Consider the following 16363-nt stretch of genomic DNA (forward strand, 5'->3'; position numbering starts at 1 on the left):
GGGCGCCGGCTGCGGGCGGTGGGCTTCGGGCGTGTCGCCCGCCGCAGGGGTAAGGCTGTCCCCTGCGCACCAGGGCGGGCAGAAGCCCTGTGTCCCCGCAGCTTCGCAGGCGGGTTTCTGCAGGCAGAGCGCTGCAGCGAGCATCTCCTGGGCCCCTAAAGCACCGTGTCCTGGCTGTGTTCCCCCCACTGGGTCTAGGTGTCTTGTATCGTGTAGGTACTTCGCATATCCATAAATACTCATTTAACATGTGCTTAAGAGTAGCCATGTAATCACTGTTCCAAATAAAAGCCACCTGTAAAGAGGTTGTTCTGCATACCGCCTCTCAGGCTGTTAAAAACCACAGAATACAAAAAGTAGCCAGAAAGCTACCTTTTTTTGCAGGGGGAGTGTATTCTTGTGAGACTGCTCACCTATCTTTCCTTTACCCTCCAGGTATGGTCCCAAAATGCCTCTCGCAGTGGATTGCACCGCTGAACTGATTCGTTGCAAGGTCCTGGATTCGTCTGGCAGACTGAAGTCGCATGAGCTCATCCTCTCTTATGGGCTGGCTCTTGTAAGGTAGGGCTCTGAAGGCCTGTGTGCTGTGAGAGAGAAAGAGAGACCTGGACAGATAGCATTATTCAGGTGTCTAATTTCACTTGGCATCTCTGGGACCACAGCGTTGTACGGCGTGTGGGGGATTTTTCTCTGGGGTTCCAAGTTTCTTAATCACTCGTTTGATAGTCGTTTATCTTTTCTGTAACCTGCATGCAGGTTTGTCAACTTGATCACAGAAAGGAAACAGAAAATGGTCAGCATTCCTCTGAGACAATTAGCCAAAGAGGTAAATATTTAATAACCGTTACTCAATAACTTATGTGTATATAGGGAGCGTATGCATTGTTTATTAACAACGCTGGGTGGAGGGAGTTGGGGGATCATTCTTTTATAACCAAAATAATGGATACAAATGCCAGTTCTTTCCAACTGCAAAGTCTTAAAGAGGCTTGATGTAACTAGATCTAAAACTTTGTCCTTTAAAGTCAGATTAGGGGTAACAAAGTCCCACTTGACATATAAACCACACATTTTTGTTTGTTACCTACTGAGATATGGAAAAAGAGCTAAATCTATATCTATCAATTCTAGTCTTTGACGGGCAAGGTTATACATAAAAAGCACTTAATCATACTTGAAGACATTTTCATCTTGTGTCTCTCACTTGAGGTGAGCTTGTCCACCTCTGTGTGGAGGAGGGAAAGTTCAAGGTGTATTTGTTGTAGTAGGAGCAGCTCGAGTCCTTTTATTGCTGGCTGCACTAAGCATCATATCCGGGTGTGAACAGCAAATTTTAGAAGTCAAGAACAGACAGTATTTGAGACTGTCCTATATATGCAGCCTTGTCTGAGGCCCCTGTGTGAGAATGATGAATTGATTATTTTATTATTGGTTTTTAAGAAAGGTGCTTCATCTCACCTTTTAAAACTGATCAAGCTTAAAAATAGAGGCCTTGCATAGTTAAAGGTAGTTGTCCTTAGAAAAGTTGCAAAAAATTGCGTGCAACTTGGAGTGTGTATGATTTGAGTATTACATATGACATGATTTGTATCTTTGATATACAAACTGTCATCCAAAATGTTTTATTTAAACATAATTTGACTGCTGCTCAGTATCTCATTATACACAGCACCTCTGTCTAAAAAGACATCTGCTGTTGCAAGTAACGTTGAAGAACTTAAACTGTAAAAATCCCAAGTTTGTATGGATCCTTGGCCACAGGAGGAGTGGGATTGGAGAGGTGGGGATTTCAGTCCACCCTTGAATTGGGAAGCTGGGGGACTGTGGTGCAGGAGTGGCCCAGAAGAGGCTGTTCCTGCCCAGGTAGAAGTTCTCTGCATGCAGTTGTGGCGTGATGCAGTGGGAACTGTAGGGTAACTCCCGTGGTTGTTCTTCCAGGTGGATATCCCCATCTGGGTTGTGGATCTCCGTCACGAGCTCACCCACGGGAAGCTGCCGCGTCTGGCTCTGTGCCGCAAGGGTGAGTGCTGCCAGTGGGTGGCATTGGGAGGTCCTGGCCTGAGGTGTGCTCAGGGTGGCAATGCCAGTGCCACAGGCCTTGAGGGGAGCGCTCCTCCCTCCATTTTGGGACCCTGCAGGGCAGGCAGCAGGCTCATCCTGGCAGGGAGAGCTGTGGTGTGAGACACCAGGAGGGTTTGCGGCTGCCCTTTGGGTGTAGCTGAACTGTGTCTGGTGGCTCCAGGCTGTGGTGCATTACAGGGCAGGTGTTCAGAGACTTTCTCCTTCCCCTGAAAAAAATACTGGAAACAATAGTTTGTACCTCTTGCTTCTTTACAGCACAGAAAGTTCATCTCAGGAAAGAGGTAAATGCTTTTCCTGATGGTTTAGAGATACCTGAGGCTTTTAAAAAATCCCTTTTAGGGATAAATGCAGTAGGTACTGCAAACCTGAATGAATGACCAGCTCATGGCATTTGAAGGGGTTCCTGGGAATTTCGGGTTAAGAACGGAGGAGTCAGTTAAATAAGCTTCAGCAGGGTCCTTAGATTGAGTTGGGTAGTGAAATAGCGATGGGAGAAAAGGAGTTTTCTTTCCATTCTATCTAATGTATGCCTAGTGTAGTCTCTGCACAAAAAATTAATGTTATTGTTTCAGACACTGTTGATCATGGTGATACTAAAGAACTGACTCATTTTCGCATCAGAACGTCACTGCTGGGACATAGTTTCTGCTTAAATTTGGCCTAGCTTGAGCAAGGTGTAGCACTATAGCAGTGTCCGATCTTTCTTGTTGCCAAAAAGACAGTGGGTAGGTGTTAACCTGTTGTACTTGGTTGTGAGTTCTTTTTGTTGTTTTTTTTTTTTGTTGGGTTTGTGGTTTTTTTTAAACTCATTCACCTTTTCATTAATGGAGTTGTATGTGATTTCAGGTTTCGTAACTTGTTAACGACATTTCTTTTCACAATGCAATTTAGCAATGTGCCAGCTATATTCTATTTTTTTTGAATAATAAAGGAAACCTCACTGAGAAGAGAATGTTTGCTGTTCTCCCTCAGGTTGTGATGTTGTGCTGGACTGGCTACGAAAGACGTATTGGAGCCGTCAGCTGGGCAATAATTTATGTGAAGAAAGTGAGGACGAGGATGAGGACGAGGAGCAGGAAGCGGCAGAAGAAAATACGGAGTTGGACACTGATGCATGGGAGATTCAAACCCCACAGCATGAGGCCTGTCAGAAACACAAAGAATTCCATGGTAGGTGTCCCTAGAACAGTGGCAGATACAAGGAGTAGATATGTCCCATATCTATGAGAAGGAGATAGATCTATCTATCTATCTCCTTCTATGAGAAGGCAGTTTAAAAGTGTCATCTTCTAGCCTTGACAATGCATAAAAATATACCTACAGCTCATGTTTTGGGATTCCTCTTTGGGCCTTGGTGGATTCTTGGGGTGACTGACTTTTTTGGTATTAGCTCACTGAATTTGTAGCATAAAATCTTTTACTTCTGTTGAATATGCAGCGTCCTAATCAGTAGCAACAGTTATACAGGGATGGTTGAGGACCAAGCATTGTAAAAATTGGTTGTAGTGTCTTGACAGCCACAGTTTTGGTATTGAGGCCACTACTGACAAAGAAGGTTATGGTCCTTTTATAGCCCTCAAAACTCTGTAGATTCCTAACTTGAGCAAAAGCAGGACAAAGGCAGTTCAGTCAGTTTCAAAATACCTCGCATCTGGACAGAAAATCACTAGCTGCCAATAGTGTATATATTTAAAAAGAAAATCACAGGTAATTAAACCTGGATATAATCTAAGATATAAAGTGCAAAACAATGGGACAACTTTAGTAAACTTTTCCAGTGGTTGCTTTTCCATCCCCGGAAGTCTTTGAACCCAAAATAGGGAGCTTTTCTCAATGTAGATTTCTAGTTTGAATGACTTACTGGAGGAAGTGGGAGTTCAGATTAGATGGCTGGTCTGTGAGTTTGAGGCATGTGAGGTTATCAAACGGTACCTCAAACAGTAAAACAAATTAGTCATAATTTTTTCCTGACAAAACATGGCATGGTTATGGGGAGTAACTCGCCCAACAGATTACAACAGCACAATCCAAGGTTTAGAGAGTGTGCAGAAATGCCAAAGTGGCCCTTCATGCTTCCTGGAATGTTACGCTATAGGTGACTATAATGATCTTTCTGGCTTTGGGATCTATGGATTTGTTGCAAGTCTTTTCTAGATTCCTTTATAACAGACTCATACATAGAGAGGGTAGCTGTGATCCAGAAAATATTAGCTAATTTGTTGTGCACTTTGAGTTTAATACAGAATTTATTGGAACATGTCAAGCCAAGAGGCAGTAATAAACTTTGGAATGCAGCAGCATTTACCACTTCTCTTGTCAGAGTGTCTGTCTGGGCTTGTGTCTGACTTCATGCTGGGTGACGTGCAAGCATGTGCTATTCCTTATTCCTTCCTTTCCCTGGCTACCCTAAAAAAAGAACACCGCACGCTCAGTTTCTGAAAGAGAGAACCACAGAATGATACAGTGATTTATGTGACCAGAGTGATGGAATGGCAACGGTATATCAGTCCTACAGTTCAAATGCATCTCCAGTTTTATCTAGCTGATACTGGGTGGTGGGCATCCTGACAACAGGTGACAGTGACATCTGAATGGGGAAATATTTTGAAATATGGTGCTATTTCAGGTACAGTAAAAGTGGTCCATAGATAGAGAAAAGACGTTTCATGTAGATAGTAAATTATAGTGAAGTCCAATAAGTATATGGTTGGTTTGTGAATAGCCACAGTGCTGTTGCAATAGATTTAAAATGCAAGTATAAGGAAGATAAATAGGCATCAGTACATGAACTGCCTATGGGAACAATTTCTTCCTAAATTGATCTATTTAGGGATTTTTTTTTTTGAGCTGTCTGGATTTATCCAACTTGCCTGTCTTTGGTCACTGTTAGTGTTAAAATACTGAACTCCTGGTTCAACCCCACTTGATAAAATTTATGTTGCTGGAAAAGTCTGGGAGCTGTCTTCAGAATGAATGTTGTCTCAATCAGAATTTATGACTTTATTTGACTGGTGTCTTCCTTGATTGTGTATTCACCAGAACTAAGTAGCTTGCCTTGATACAAAATTCCCTTATATAGTTGATCTGTTCCCTGTTTAAACTATGTATTTATGTTTATTTCTAGAAAAAGTCAGAGATGTGTTGATGTCCTACAAGAATGAGCAGTTTCGGGTAAGTGCAGTCTGATCATCGGCACTTTTGGTTCTTCTCATTTCCTGCTTGGGGCAACAGGTCTTCTCTTCATTCTTGCCCAAACTGAAGAACTGGTGCCCTTGGCCAAGCCTCATTTGAGATACCTGAGTGCTGGCACGACTAAGTTGCTGTGCCAGGAGTTTATTTCATATAACTGCAGGGATCTCTTTTTTTCTCCCTGTAGCATCCTCCCACAGTTAGAATCTGTCCGGAAGCATCAGTGATGCAGAAGTGATATTTGTATCAGTGCTGCAGAGGTGGCAGTAAGCCAGTGTCCACAGTGCTACCAGCACTTGCTAGGTTGTCTATTATTGCCTAAAGCAGTGCTGCCGTCTAGCGTGTAGCCCATAGGGGACCGGTGACTACTGCATGTGCAGAGGGAGGCTTGCTTAGTTTCTTGTTCAGACGTCTCTCCTAGTGTTGTCATACATGGCTTGCCAAAGAAAAGCTTCACTGCAGAGAGCAAGCAATTTGACCTGTGATGGTTTCTAATGTGAACACTTTGTTCATGTTTATAAATGAGATATATTCTTGTTGGAGATCCCAAGCCTTGCTTGTCCAGGTAGAGTGTGCTCAGTTTGTTTTCCTTCATCCTATTGCCTCTGGAAATTGGGACCTGTCATTCAGAGGTCATTAGCCCATGTTTTCTATCATCCATTGTGTATTTTTGCAGTGGGCCAGTGGCTCAGGTGCTGCAGTTCAGATATGTGAATAATTTGCCCCAGAAATCTCTCTCTGCTCAGCTTCCCTTTCTTAATAATGGGATAGTTCTTAAGATGTGTTGAGAGCTCGGTTACAGACTCTGTAAAAGGTCTTTCGATACATGACCTCACCGACATACTGTTGTTACCAGGGAGCTGTTCTTACTTTTATTTTGATTAATATCATCAGGGGCTAAAGGAGAAAGTGTGCTAACGTTCCAGTGAAGTGTAGACTTAATCAGCAATGAGAACCAGGGTCAGGAATTTTATTGAAAATGAACATCCGGTTTCCTTCGTTGTCTTGGGTTTGGAGTATATAATGTGATTCTCCTTTGTTCATCCTTCCCTCTCTGTAGTTCGTACTGGCTTATTTTGTATGTTTTGCGTTGTATCGTAGAAGAGACAAATTGATTATGGTGGTGGTGACCTCTTAACATATTAACAGAACAGAGGGAAGTATTTCAAACTGAATAGGAAAATGCAATTCAAAATTTAAACTGGCCAGGGTTGAGTGGGGGAAAGGAGTAGTTAGTCAATTGCTAAAGAGTAATTTCAAAACTTTTGTCTCGAAGCTCATGTGAAACTCTCCTTATCCTATTGAAATGGTGTAAATACAGGCTGAAGACTAAACTATGTTACATGCCTCAATTTAATTGAATGCTGCATACTGTGCTTTTGAAATGTCTCTGTTCACCCTGTAAGGCGGCCTTTCTTGTTGAATGATTTCAAGTGGTGTACTTCTAAGTCTGTCAGCTGTGACAAAGTACAGCTGACTTGTGAAAAATGAATGCTCTGTAGATACATGTGTTGTGGATATAGCCTCCTTTAATATATAATTTTTGCCACTCTGAGGTACAGTGAGTAGGGCGTACTCAGCCTGGGCAAAGGGCTTGCCAAGATCTGTCAGCCACAAGGAGTGTTACTCCTTATGGCTGATACCTGCAAGTTCTTAACTTAAGTTTGTCTTTAATAAAAAAACATAATACTACTTTTATGCATTAATAACTACTGCAGGTAATCTGAAGAGATGTGAGCATATTGGTCCTTTCTTGGCCTCTGAAATTCTGTTCTGTACAACAGTAGACTTGTAATTTAAAACTGATCATAGCTGATAAAATCTCTGAAACTTAGAAATTGATTGAAAAAAATGACATGAGCTTGTGCCCTTTAAGGGCAGATGGTTTGATGTATCCGAATATTTTCTTAACCATGACAGCAATTGAATGTTCCAAATATCAAATAAATGCTACTTGAAGATTTTTTTAGGTTTATATTTAAACACTAACCCTACATTGACATAGCAAGAGTGGTACAACATCTTTGCTACTCCCTGCATAAATGTATAGTCTGTCTCTAATTTTTTGCATATACGGAGAAGAATCATTTATACCTAAGTCATCTTTATAACAGTGTAACTATACAGTCTCTGATCCAGGTACTTCTCTAGCTATTTTGTTAACTACTTATTATACTTAAAAGCTTATAAAAGTCTGTAAGGTATAAACGAGGCCAAAGTAAGCTCTGTCACAGGGGTTGTGTACTTTGACTGTTTGTACAGGTGGGCTAGAGGTTCGTTAGTCACTTTAGCTCATGTCTTTATACTTGATTTGTCATCTAAAGTATCTTTTGCATGCAGTGGTAGCTTTACATATATAGGCAAAGAGAGCTAATCACAGTCCTGAAAATGACACTTTGGTTTTCCAGTCTCATTTTACATTACATTCCTACCTGGCAGGAAAAATAATTTCTTCTCTTCTCTCAGTGATTATTGTCTTCCAAAAAAAACCCTGCTAGATACTTGTTGGTGATGTAACATGCTTCATGACAATATTTTGTAGAAGGTGGTGATGGTAGAATTGCCACTTGGGTAGGTTGTGAGCGTAAGTAGAAGGTATGACTTACCTTGCTGGACAGACTCACGTAAAATATATATCAAACCAAGAAATCGGAGGAGTACTCCTCCTTTCAGAGGAGTACTAACCTCCAATGTTCTGTCTTGGTACACCCTGGTAGTTTGCGTTGTATATTGCTGCTACTCAGCAGACGCTCTCAGCTGATTACAGGTTGCGTAAACGGCTGTGTTGATTTGACATTTTGATCTACTGTATGCATAACATGACTGGCAAAACTTCTTTCTGAGTAGACAACCTCATCCCCACCCCACATGTGCAGTTAATGATTCAAAATGAGCGTGTCCTGGTTTGTGCTGAAGTCAGGGAGAGCAAGGTTTTGAAACAGAATGAGGATGCCAGGACTGTGACTCCTTGGTGCTGCTGACTTTTAATTCAGGCCTTTTCCAAGTATGACATGGCTTATATTAATTTATAGTATACCCCTAGGAAGGGGAATTTTTGTAAGATTTTTTTAATTGCTGTTGATGAACTACATCTTCTTTTCATAGCAATGCCTTCCTGTTTGCCATTGGAGCGTATTTGCTGTTAATGCTTGCATTTTTCCTTCACTCAGGTTATGCAGACTGTGCAGTCTGTTTCGAAGTCTCGAGAACTGTGGTCCGATTCCTCTTCAGAAATGGACTGGATTTTGGCTCAGATCAAAGACCTAATGCAAGAGAACAGGTACATCTCTGATAAAGAACTGAGGTGAAAGATGCAGTGCAGAGCTGGGCCTGTAGACCTGTTGCACTACTTTTTCACTGCATTGTTCAACTGATCATGGAGAAAGCAATTGGTTGATTTCCTCAACATCTTTGAGGACTGAGTTGTTAGTCTGTGTTAATGAGTAATGTTTCCTGTGCCAGATGGTCTCCAAGGTGTTGTCCCTGTCTTAGCTGTGCTGGCCCCAAGGCATGTCAGCATCTTCAGTGTTTTCAAAAGCTCTCCCAACAACCTTGTGTAGACTTTGATTTCACAGTAACCTTTAGAATTCTTCAAAATTGCAGGGCAATACTTGGCCTCTTCTATACTTTCTATCTTTCTGTTACTACAGAGCCTCTAGGACCCAGTGTGTTGAGAGCTTATTATTACTGTAAAAAAATGCACGAAGATCTGAGAAATTTAGTCAGTGTAACTCTGTAGGAGGGAGAGAGTATCACATTACAAATATGAGCTATAACTCCTGGTGTCTTGAATATAAATGTATATGCCATACAAGCTGCTGATTAGTTTAAGAGGTTATCAGATGGTATGCCAGAAGAAAACCCTGAGTCTTGCACCTTAGTGGCATTACCCATTCGTTGCTGAGCATGGAGTAATGAGGAAGAAGGCTTGAAGATTCTGTAATGAGAAGCATCACTTACTAAACATGGAACTTCTAAGTGTCTGTTGCTAGATGGTTGGAAGGTACTGGTGAAAGCAAGGCATTGCACCTATGATTCTGATATTCTCTCCCTAAGCATCCTCTGTTAGCCACTATCAGAACATGAATGGACCAAGTACAGCTGCTTTTTATGTATAAATAGGTATTTGAACCTGACATCAGCCCCACAGTAGAGGGGAAGCAAGCTACCACAGTATAAAGCAAGGATTTTGAAAGTTTCAAGTGAGAACAAGAGACTTCATCTTATGTGAAACAGGTTTTGCAGGAAACATTCAGGCAACAGTTGTAATGCATTGGTAACAGGTAGAAGATATAGGAAGTGCCTTTACGTATAGGAAAACTGAAGTAGTGAAGCTCTTAAGATAGTCATGTATTTGGGGTCTTTCTAATGTGGGCATGCTCTCCTATTAGTTTATGTCTGTGCAAAACTTAATTTTCATAACAATACTGTCCTGTAAGTATACGATCAAAACAGATACTTAATTTGGAAAATACTGTGGTTTTGATTTGCTTACTGTGCACTGATTCTGCAAAACATGCTTGTGGTATCACATGAAATTACGTTAAATCACATTCTGGCAGTTCTTTGTCACCATCTTTGTACGAACCATCTGTTGCATCAGCTCTTGCTATTTGTCCCATGCAGGTGCACAAAATACATTCAACCTCAATCACATGGATTTCTGAAAGAATCAAGAATCTACTTCATCTATCAAATTAAATCTTTCCCCAGAATACTCAAACTTAGCATTTAGATGCTAGTGACTGTATTTGTGGCCTTTGAGGCATCAGTGTTTCAAAGTTGTCCTCATCAAGCTGCGAAATTCCATGTAGGGGATGAAGAGGGGAGCTGTGGAAGCTTCATTTTTGAACCTTTGGAATGGATGACATATTTGAGAATACAAACACTTGGAATACCCAGACAGTTCCCAGGGCTCTGCAGTGCTTGTTCTTTACTACTGGCACAACCCAAACCATGCTAATGTTGTTCCCTTTAAATAATCTCAGGTTTCCATCTTAAGCACATCACACTATATCTTTATATATTTCTTGGGCGATTCTTAGAAGAATTCCTTAGGCTGAATTCACCATCTTTGCAGTGGCTAAACTGTTAGGATGGACAGCAAGTGAGTGGGATGGGACTCTGAGGTAGGGCTGTCAATTAAACGCTCAGTAGTGTGCCTCTCTGTGTACTGGCTGGAGGGCAGGTATGTGGGGAAAGGAAGCTTCTTTGGAGTTCTGTTCGGTGAAAAGATTGCGGCACATGATGAGTTTTATAACATACGATCCATTACGGGGCCACTGCTGACCTAGGAGTGTGCAGTAAAAAAAAGGGAATTTCTAGTCTGTCTTTGCGAATAGTAACTTTAAAACAAACAAACAAAAAAAAACCCCGCCCAAACCCCTTAACATCAATAGCCATTTTTTTGCTTTGCAGAGGACTGAATGTCTCCAGAGCGCTTCTCAACTCCAGGATACTGGTAGTACTCTGACTCAAAGTGGTGTCTGTGTACAGCATCAACAGTTATCAACAGTTACCACAGCTTGTGATAACTAGTTTTGCTGGTGATAAGCTTGGTTACATTTTTCGCTTTGCTTCTGAAGGGTGTTCCTGAGCAAAGAGCAAATATGAAGAGAGCAGCATAGTGGGGGGAGCCTGCGTAGGGCAGCTTGTGGTGTATCTGGCCAGTGGGCAAGTAAGCAAAATTTGCTTTCCTGCAATCAGCTTGGCACCTCTGAAACAGTTTTAACAGGCTGGAATTTAAGTGCAGATTTAAGCTGCTTGAATCTGGTTCAGTGCAACGCTGTTCTGTACATGTTGCTGTCATCAGAATGTGGCAGCCTTTTTTGCGTTACTGTTCCTACAGGAAATCCTGGCCTGGCAGATGTAGAGAAGACTTGAAAAAGTAACCGTCCTGCCCCCAACACCACCTCTACCTTGGAAGGAGTCTCTGCAGTTCTTATGTTTTGTTAAACACCTTCTGTTAGTCCAAAAGTGCATGTGCATGAATCTTTCCTTCTGAAAAGCTGCTGTTGTGGATAAGTAGTTAAGATGCTCCAGTGTTGTCATTACAATGTGTAGGCTTGTGTTCTTTTATGTTGGTAAGTCAAATGGAAGGGTTAGACTTTTCCAGTCTTTCAAGAAGACCCACTTGAGGAAATATTTTAGGATAGCTGTAGATTATAAATGGAACATTTAATTCCTGCAGAGTATGTTGGGAATTTCGCTGCTTTGCGGACATTTATTTTGAAGGTAAAGTGGCAGTATGATAGAATTGTTTTTGCGCCGTCCTTCTTCAGATAGCATGGATTACAGGGCGTCATTGAATTGGTGTGCTCAGGAGATGCCGATTCCAAAATTAAAGCAGTTTAAAAAGTTTGTCTTCTACCTGGGAAAGTCCCAGAACTAGGTGGCACATCTCAGGAGCCTGTTTTCATTTCCAGCTTTCACTGTCAGTTTTCCGACAGCTTTGTTTGGAATTCTAGCCCAGTAACTTAGGTAAGGGTATGAAACTCAGATGCTAGGTGTGGCCTAAAGAAACCTCAAAGATAGGGCAAGAATCTGTGGAAAAACAGCATCACAGGATCCTGTGTTCTAATAAAAAAGTCTGATGATATAGTATCTCTAGGGTATCTGTCATTTCTTAAGTAATCAAATCTGGCAGTAACGCTTTCATAGGAACTTTGTTTTCACTGCATTGTGCTACATTGAATAAGGCGCTTTTGATGGTTCCCTTAAGCACAGGCTTCAAAGAAGACAAAGAAAACAGAGAGGAGGAAGCTGGTTTCTATGACTATAAAAACGTATTTTTTTTCTGTCTTGTGGGTTTTGTTTCTGTTAGCTGTTTCATGGTTTCCTGAGTGACTCCTAATCATCAGGCAACTTTGTTAAAATAGCTGCTCTGATATGTGGGGAAATCCCCCAATTACAGCAGCCAGGGATGGGGGACTGTTTCACAACTCGCAGCTTGCAAAACTAGCAAAGAGCGAAACCCTTCAGTAGTGATGCTGCTGCAGAGAGATTTTGCAATTCTGTTTAACTGCCTTGTGTGTTCACTCTTCAGAGAGAAGTTTTGGCAGGAATGTTTTTATTTTTACACATATATGTGTTTGTGTGTGTATAATTTCCAGTAAGTACTGGTTCCGCAATTCCAGACTTTGGGCCAAACTTGCGGAAAGAAAACATGCATGTTTCTGGATCAGAATGGCTTCGGCAGTGAGTTTCCAACCCTTATTCTTTTTACTTTACAGGCTCTTTCTCTTCACTCCTTATGCTTTTTTTAAGCAGTATTAGCTCCAGAGAGCCCAGGGAACCAGGCATCAGGTTACATACTGCTAGTTTTGGTACTTTTCTGTATTTTTCTGCTCTTGTCAACAATAGATGTCAGATAGGCCACCTGCTGTAATGAAGCATTTTCCTTGATTTGTGCAGAGTGGTTTGACTGATTGTTGGACCAGATGATCCTTGAGGTCCTTTACAACCTGGTATTCTACGACTCTATTCACACATGTGCTTATTCTTGAGAGCTGGCAGAGCCCAAGTAGGGAGCGGGCATGTGTTATAGGAGAATGTGGAAGTCTGGTCACTCAGCTTATTATTTCTCCTGGGGAGTTTCTCATTCCTCTGTCAGGAGATAAGAAAGAAGTGGGACAAGGGACTTGATTGACACCTTTTCTCACAGCCAAATAGGTGACCCTCAGCCTTTGCTTTCTTCATGCTAGCTAGCACAACTGGAAACCAAGTGCTGAGTATGGCTCTGGTGCTGGGTACCACTGGGGGTGGTGTTGGTTTCCCTGGGCAAGACCCAGTGATGCATTATCACATGGTAGCTCTGCACGGGTTTTGTTGCGCTTCTGCAATGCTGTCTGTGAAGTACCTGAAATAATAGTGATGTAATGGGAATGTTTCGCCAGAGTGACAGTACAGGCTCAGCTCAAGGAGCTCCAGATGCAACTTTTAAAGAACACAAGCTGTTGTATTTATAGTTAGTGGAAGGCTGTGCCTGTATCCAGCTTCTTAGAACCATCTACACATTTTCTTTGAGAGCCCAAATTGATTATAAACAGTTCCTGGAAAGGATTCATACATGTACCTTCTACTTCTGTTTATTAATAATAGCATGTTAACTGTATTGAAAATGAGACCCTATCGCACTCTGGTTGCCATTGGTCTTTATAGAGCAACATAAATACAGTGATATGGCATGGAATTTCTCTTAAGTGCAGATTTATCTTTCTTCAGAGGGAATTCTCCATTAAATGTTCTTGTGTGAATGGTCCTGGCTTCTGTTACTTCTTCAGAAACTCAATAAAAGCTCTGCCTTCTGTAACCCTTGCTACCAGCCCATTCTCCACCAGGACATTTGTTTGAGTTGAATAGTATTATGCTACCAAAGCAGCAATGAGTGTTCGAGTGTTTATAATCAAGTCACTTTTTTACTTAAAAACCAAAGAAACTCCACAAGCTTTAAACATATCTTTGCGTGTGTGTGTTTATATAAGTGAATGCAGAGATTGCTAGAAGTTGTTTCTGAATACCATCGTGGTAATTGCTTCTGCTTTGCTTCATGTCTGTCCTGAAATGCTGCAACTCTTTACTCTTTCAGTGGCGTGGAGCCTGTCATATATCACAAACGCAGCTGTGCTAGTGCTTCCCCGGTGGCCTCCATGAGAATCTAGTTTTCTGAAGGACTGACTAATGGTACTTCTTGCTGCGGTCTCCTGTGTATTTCTGAAGAAGCTTAATTTAAGGACTCAGCTTCTTGCTTTCATTTAAGAGAGAATTTTTTTTTTTTTTGATTGTTCACTCATGGAAAATAGACCATGTGGGAGGGAGGAAGACTGGCACAGAATGCATTGGCAAGGTTGTGACTTCATTGGGTTTGGAAACTTTGATTATGGATTCAGGGGTAAGAGGGTTTAGGAGTTCTCTTGAATATGTCAAGCAACCTATGAAAGTGCTTTTTTAATTTAGAAAGCCTATGTAATTCTAAGTAAAGCCTTTCATTTCCCATATCAACATACCCTGTAATTTGTATTGTGCAGAGGGAAGAAGATTCCTTTAGACCTAAAGCAAAATGAGCTAACTGCAAAGGATCCTCTGCTGTCTGCTTCAGAGAACTGACCCAGTGGACCTTTCTTAGATGTTCTTCTGCTTAAATGGTTCTCTACTGAAGCTGCCATCTGCATGGAGATGTCCTTAGTAGTTGGTGATGATCAGTTATTGCATGTAGGAATAATGGTAATTATGCTGGAACAGTTTCCAGAGAAGAGAAGGACTGAAACTGGATTTTCTTTCTAGAAACAAATTGCCTTCTACCACTTGCTTTCTGATCTGACACCACATCATCTACTTATGACAAAGTGGTCTAGTGCTTGTGTGTGTTGTTTCTGCACTCTGAGATCTTCAGCTGCTGTTTGTATTTATAACAGTCTTGTATTGGATCTAAGTCATGCCTGGATGTTTAGATTTGGAAGTCACTCCTGTTGGAGAAAATACACCGTGTTTGACATGGGTACCACCATTCCAAATCCACTGAGTCTAATAGCAAAAGCAGTTGTTTCTGTGGAATTTATTCCGTGTTTGAAAATGGCCACCTTGACTTTTATTCTGAGAAGTGTTTATTTTAGTGCTGTATCTTTGTACAGATAGAGAAGATCATGGATAGAAGCATGAACAGAGGAACTCAAGGGAACCCCATGAATGGACATTGGGATAGTTTTACTTCTGTCCCTTTTGCTGTATTTTGCTTTCAAGTATCAGTTCAACCTACCTATCTGGGTCCCTTCAGTCTTCCACTTGCCTTAAGATGGCCTAACAGGAGATGAAGTGGTCCTTGAGCTGGATGATTCAGTGCTGTCAGACTAACTGAAGTTTGCATGATAGCTATAAGGGCAGGAGACATCCAAAAAAGAATTGTAGGCGCTGTCAGGAAGAGCAGTTGTGACCCTACTGCAACTTCTCTGCCAAACAGCTGTGTGAACTGCATCTTAAGGTGTGCCTTTCTAGCAGGTCAACAGGGTTGGCTTTTCCCCTGAAATTTAACCTCGCTCTGCGGATCAGAGGTCCTCGAATCTTGGTTGGCCTGCTGGCAGAAGACTTGGATCATACGGCAAACCATAGGTATTTCAGTATGATAGATGCTTCTGCGCTTTTGAAATACCAAGATACTTGCCTCTGCAACTGAAGCAGAAATCTTTCCTTCAAGGTTCTGGTTCTGTTCCAGTTTGCACAACTGCACTTTCCCCCCAAGTCTAGTGGGATATATCTAGCCCAAAATTAGCATGCAGTTTTAGTGCCTTACAACAAGTTACATCTCCTCCTCATAGTTCCAGGTATTTGGCGCTCAGACTTGTTTCAGAAGTGGTGGAAGTAGTGTTTTGATATGTAAAGGAGTAAGTGGCGTTAATAAAACTCTGATTGCTCTAGGGAGACAGTGGCTGAAGCTCTTCTCAGTGATGGCTTTCTCATCCCAAAGATGGATTGTCTGAAGATGCTAAATATCAAGTATGAAGGTTAGTGTTTTGGGCACCACATAAGTAAGTGCAGAGCTAGCGTTATGTCCAAGTCTGTTCTTTTTTTCTCATTATGTTGAAATCTGTAATTCCTTGCATATTTTTCATATATCTGGGTCCTTGAACGTCTTTTGACCTGTTCTCCAGACCCCTTTATGGTCAGGCTCAACTATTGCTTTTGCATAAATCTCTTACCCTGGAAGGATAGCTCTTCAGCGCTGAATGCTGCCTGGCCAAAACATCTTTTGAAGCTTGCATTTCTGCCCTTAACTGATTTCATGAACTCCCACTAGTGTCTTTTCTACATTGAAGATTTGAAGCAAATCTGAATGGGTTTTTTGAGCCTCATTTATCAGTTGCATCTTAGTTCCATGCTACTGCCCATACATGTGGAATTGCATGGATTTTCTGCAAAAGAATTAGGTGCCTAGAGGCAATGAAAATTAATAATCTGTCTATTTCCCTGGGACCTCTTGGAAACACCAGCCAAAGAACTTTCCAAGAAAGATCCTCAAATTTATGTGACTATATTACAGTAGTAAAAATTTAGGAGCTTTTTGATTCCGTGTTGCTTTGCTCAATGTGCCTTCTCTTTA

The 16363-nt window shown here is 41.5% G+C and overlaps 1 protein-coding gene across 1 annotated transcript in view; it reads left to right on the top strand.

Moving 5' to 3' along the window:
* LAS1L (LAS1-like (S. cerevisiae)) overlaps window positions 1-16363 on the top strand; it is a 38493-nt gene that overhangs the window by 4137 nt on the left and 17993 nt on the right. The window contains exons 2-8 of the mRNA XM_009880693.1: window positions 436-561; window positions 757-826; window positions 1939-2020; window positions 3055-3252; window positions 5207-5253; window positions 8442-8551; window positions 15682-15767. Coding sequence (XP_009878995.1) covers window positions 436-561; window positions 757-826; window positions 1939-2020; window positions 3055-3252; window positions 5207-5253; window positions 8442-8551; window positions 15682-15767 — 719 coding nt within the window. The remainder of the gene's footprint in view (window positions 1-435; window positions 562-756; window positions 827-1938; window positions 2021-3054; window positions 3253-5206; window positions 5254-8441; window positions 8552-15681; window positions 15768-16363) is intronic.

Source organism: Charadrius vociferus, unplaced genomic scaffold (assembly GCF_000708025.1).
Source record: "Charadrius vociferus isolate BGI_N301 unplaced genomic scaffold, ASM70802v2 scaffold473, whole genome shotgun sequence".
NCBI classification, from domain to species: Eukaryota; Metazoa; Chordata; class Aves; order Charadriiformes; family Charadriidae; genus Charadrius; species Charadrius vociferus.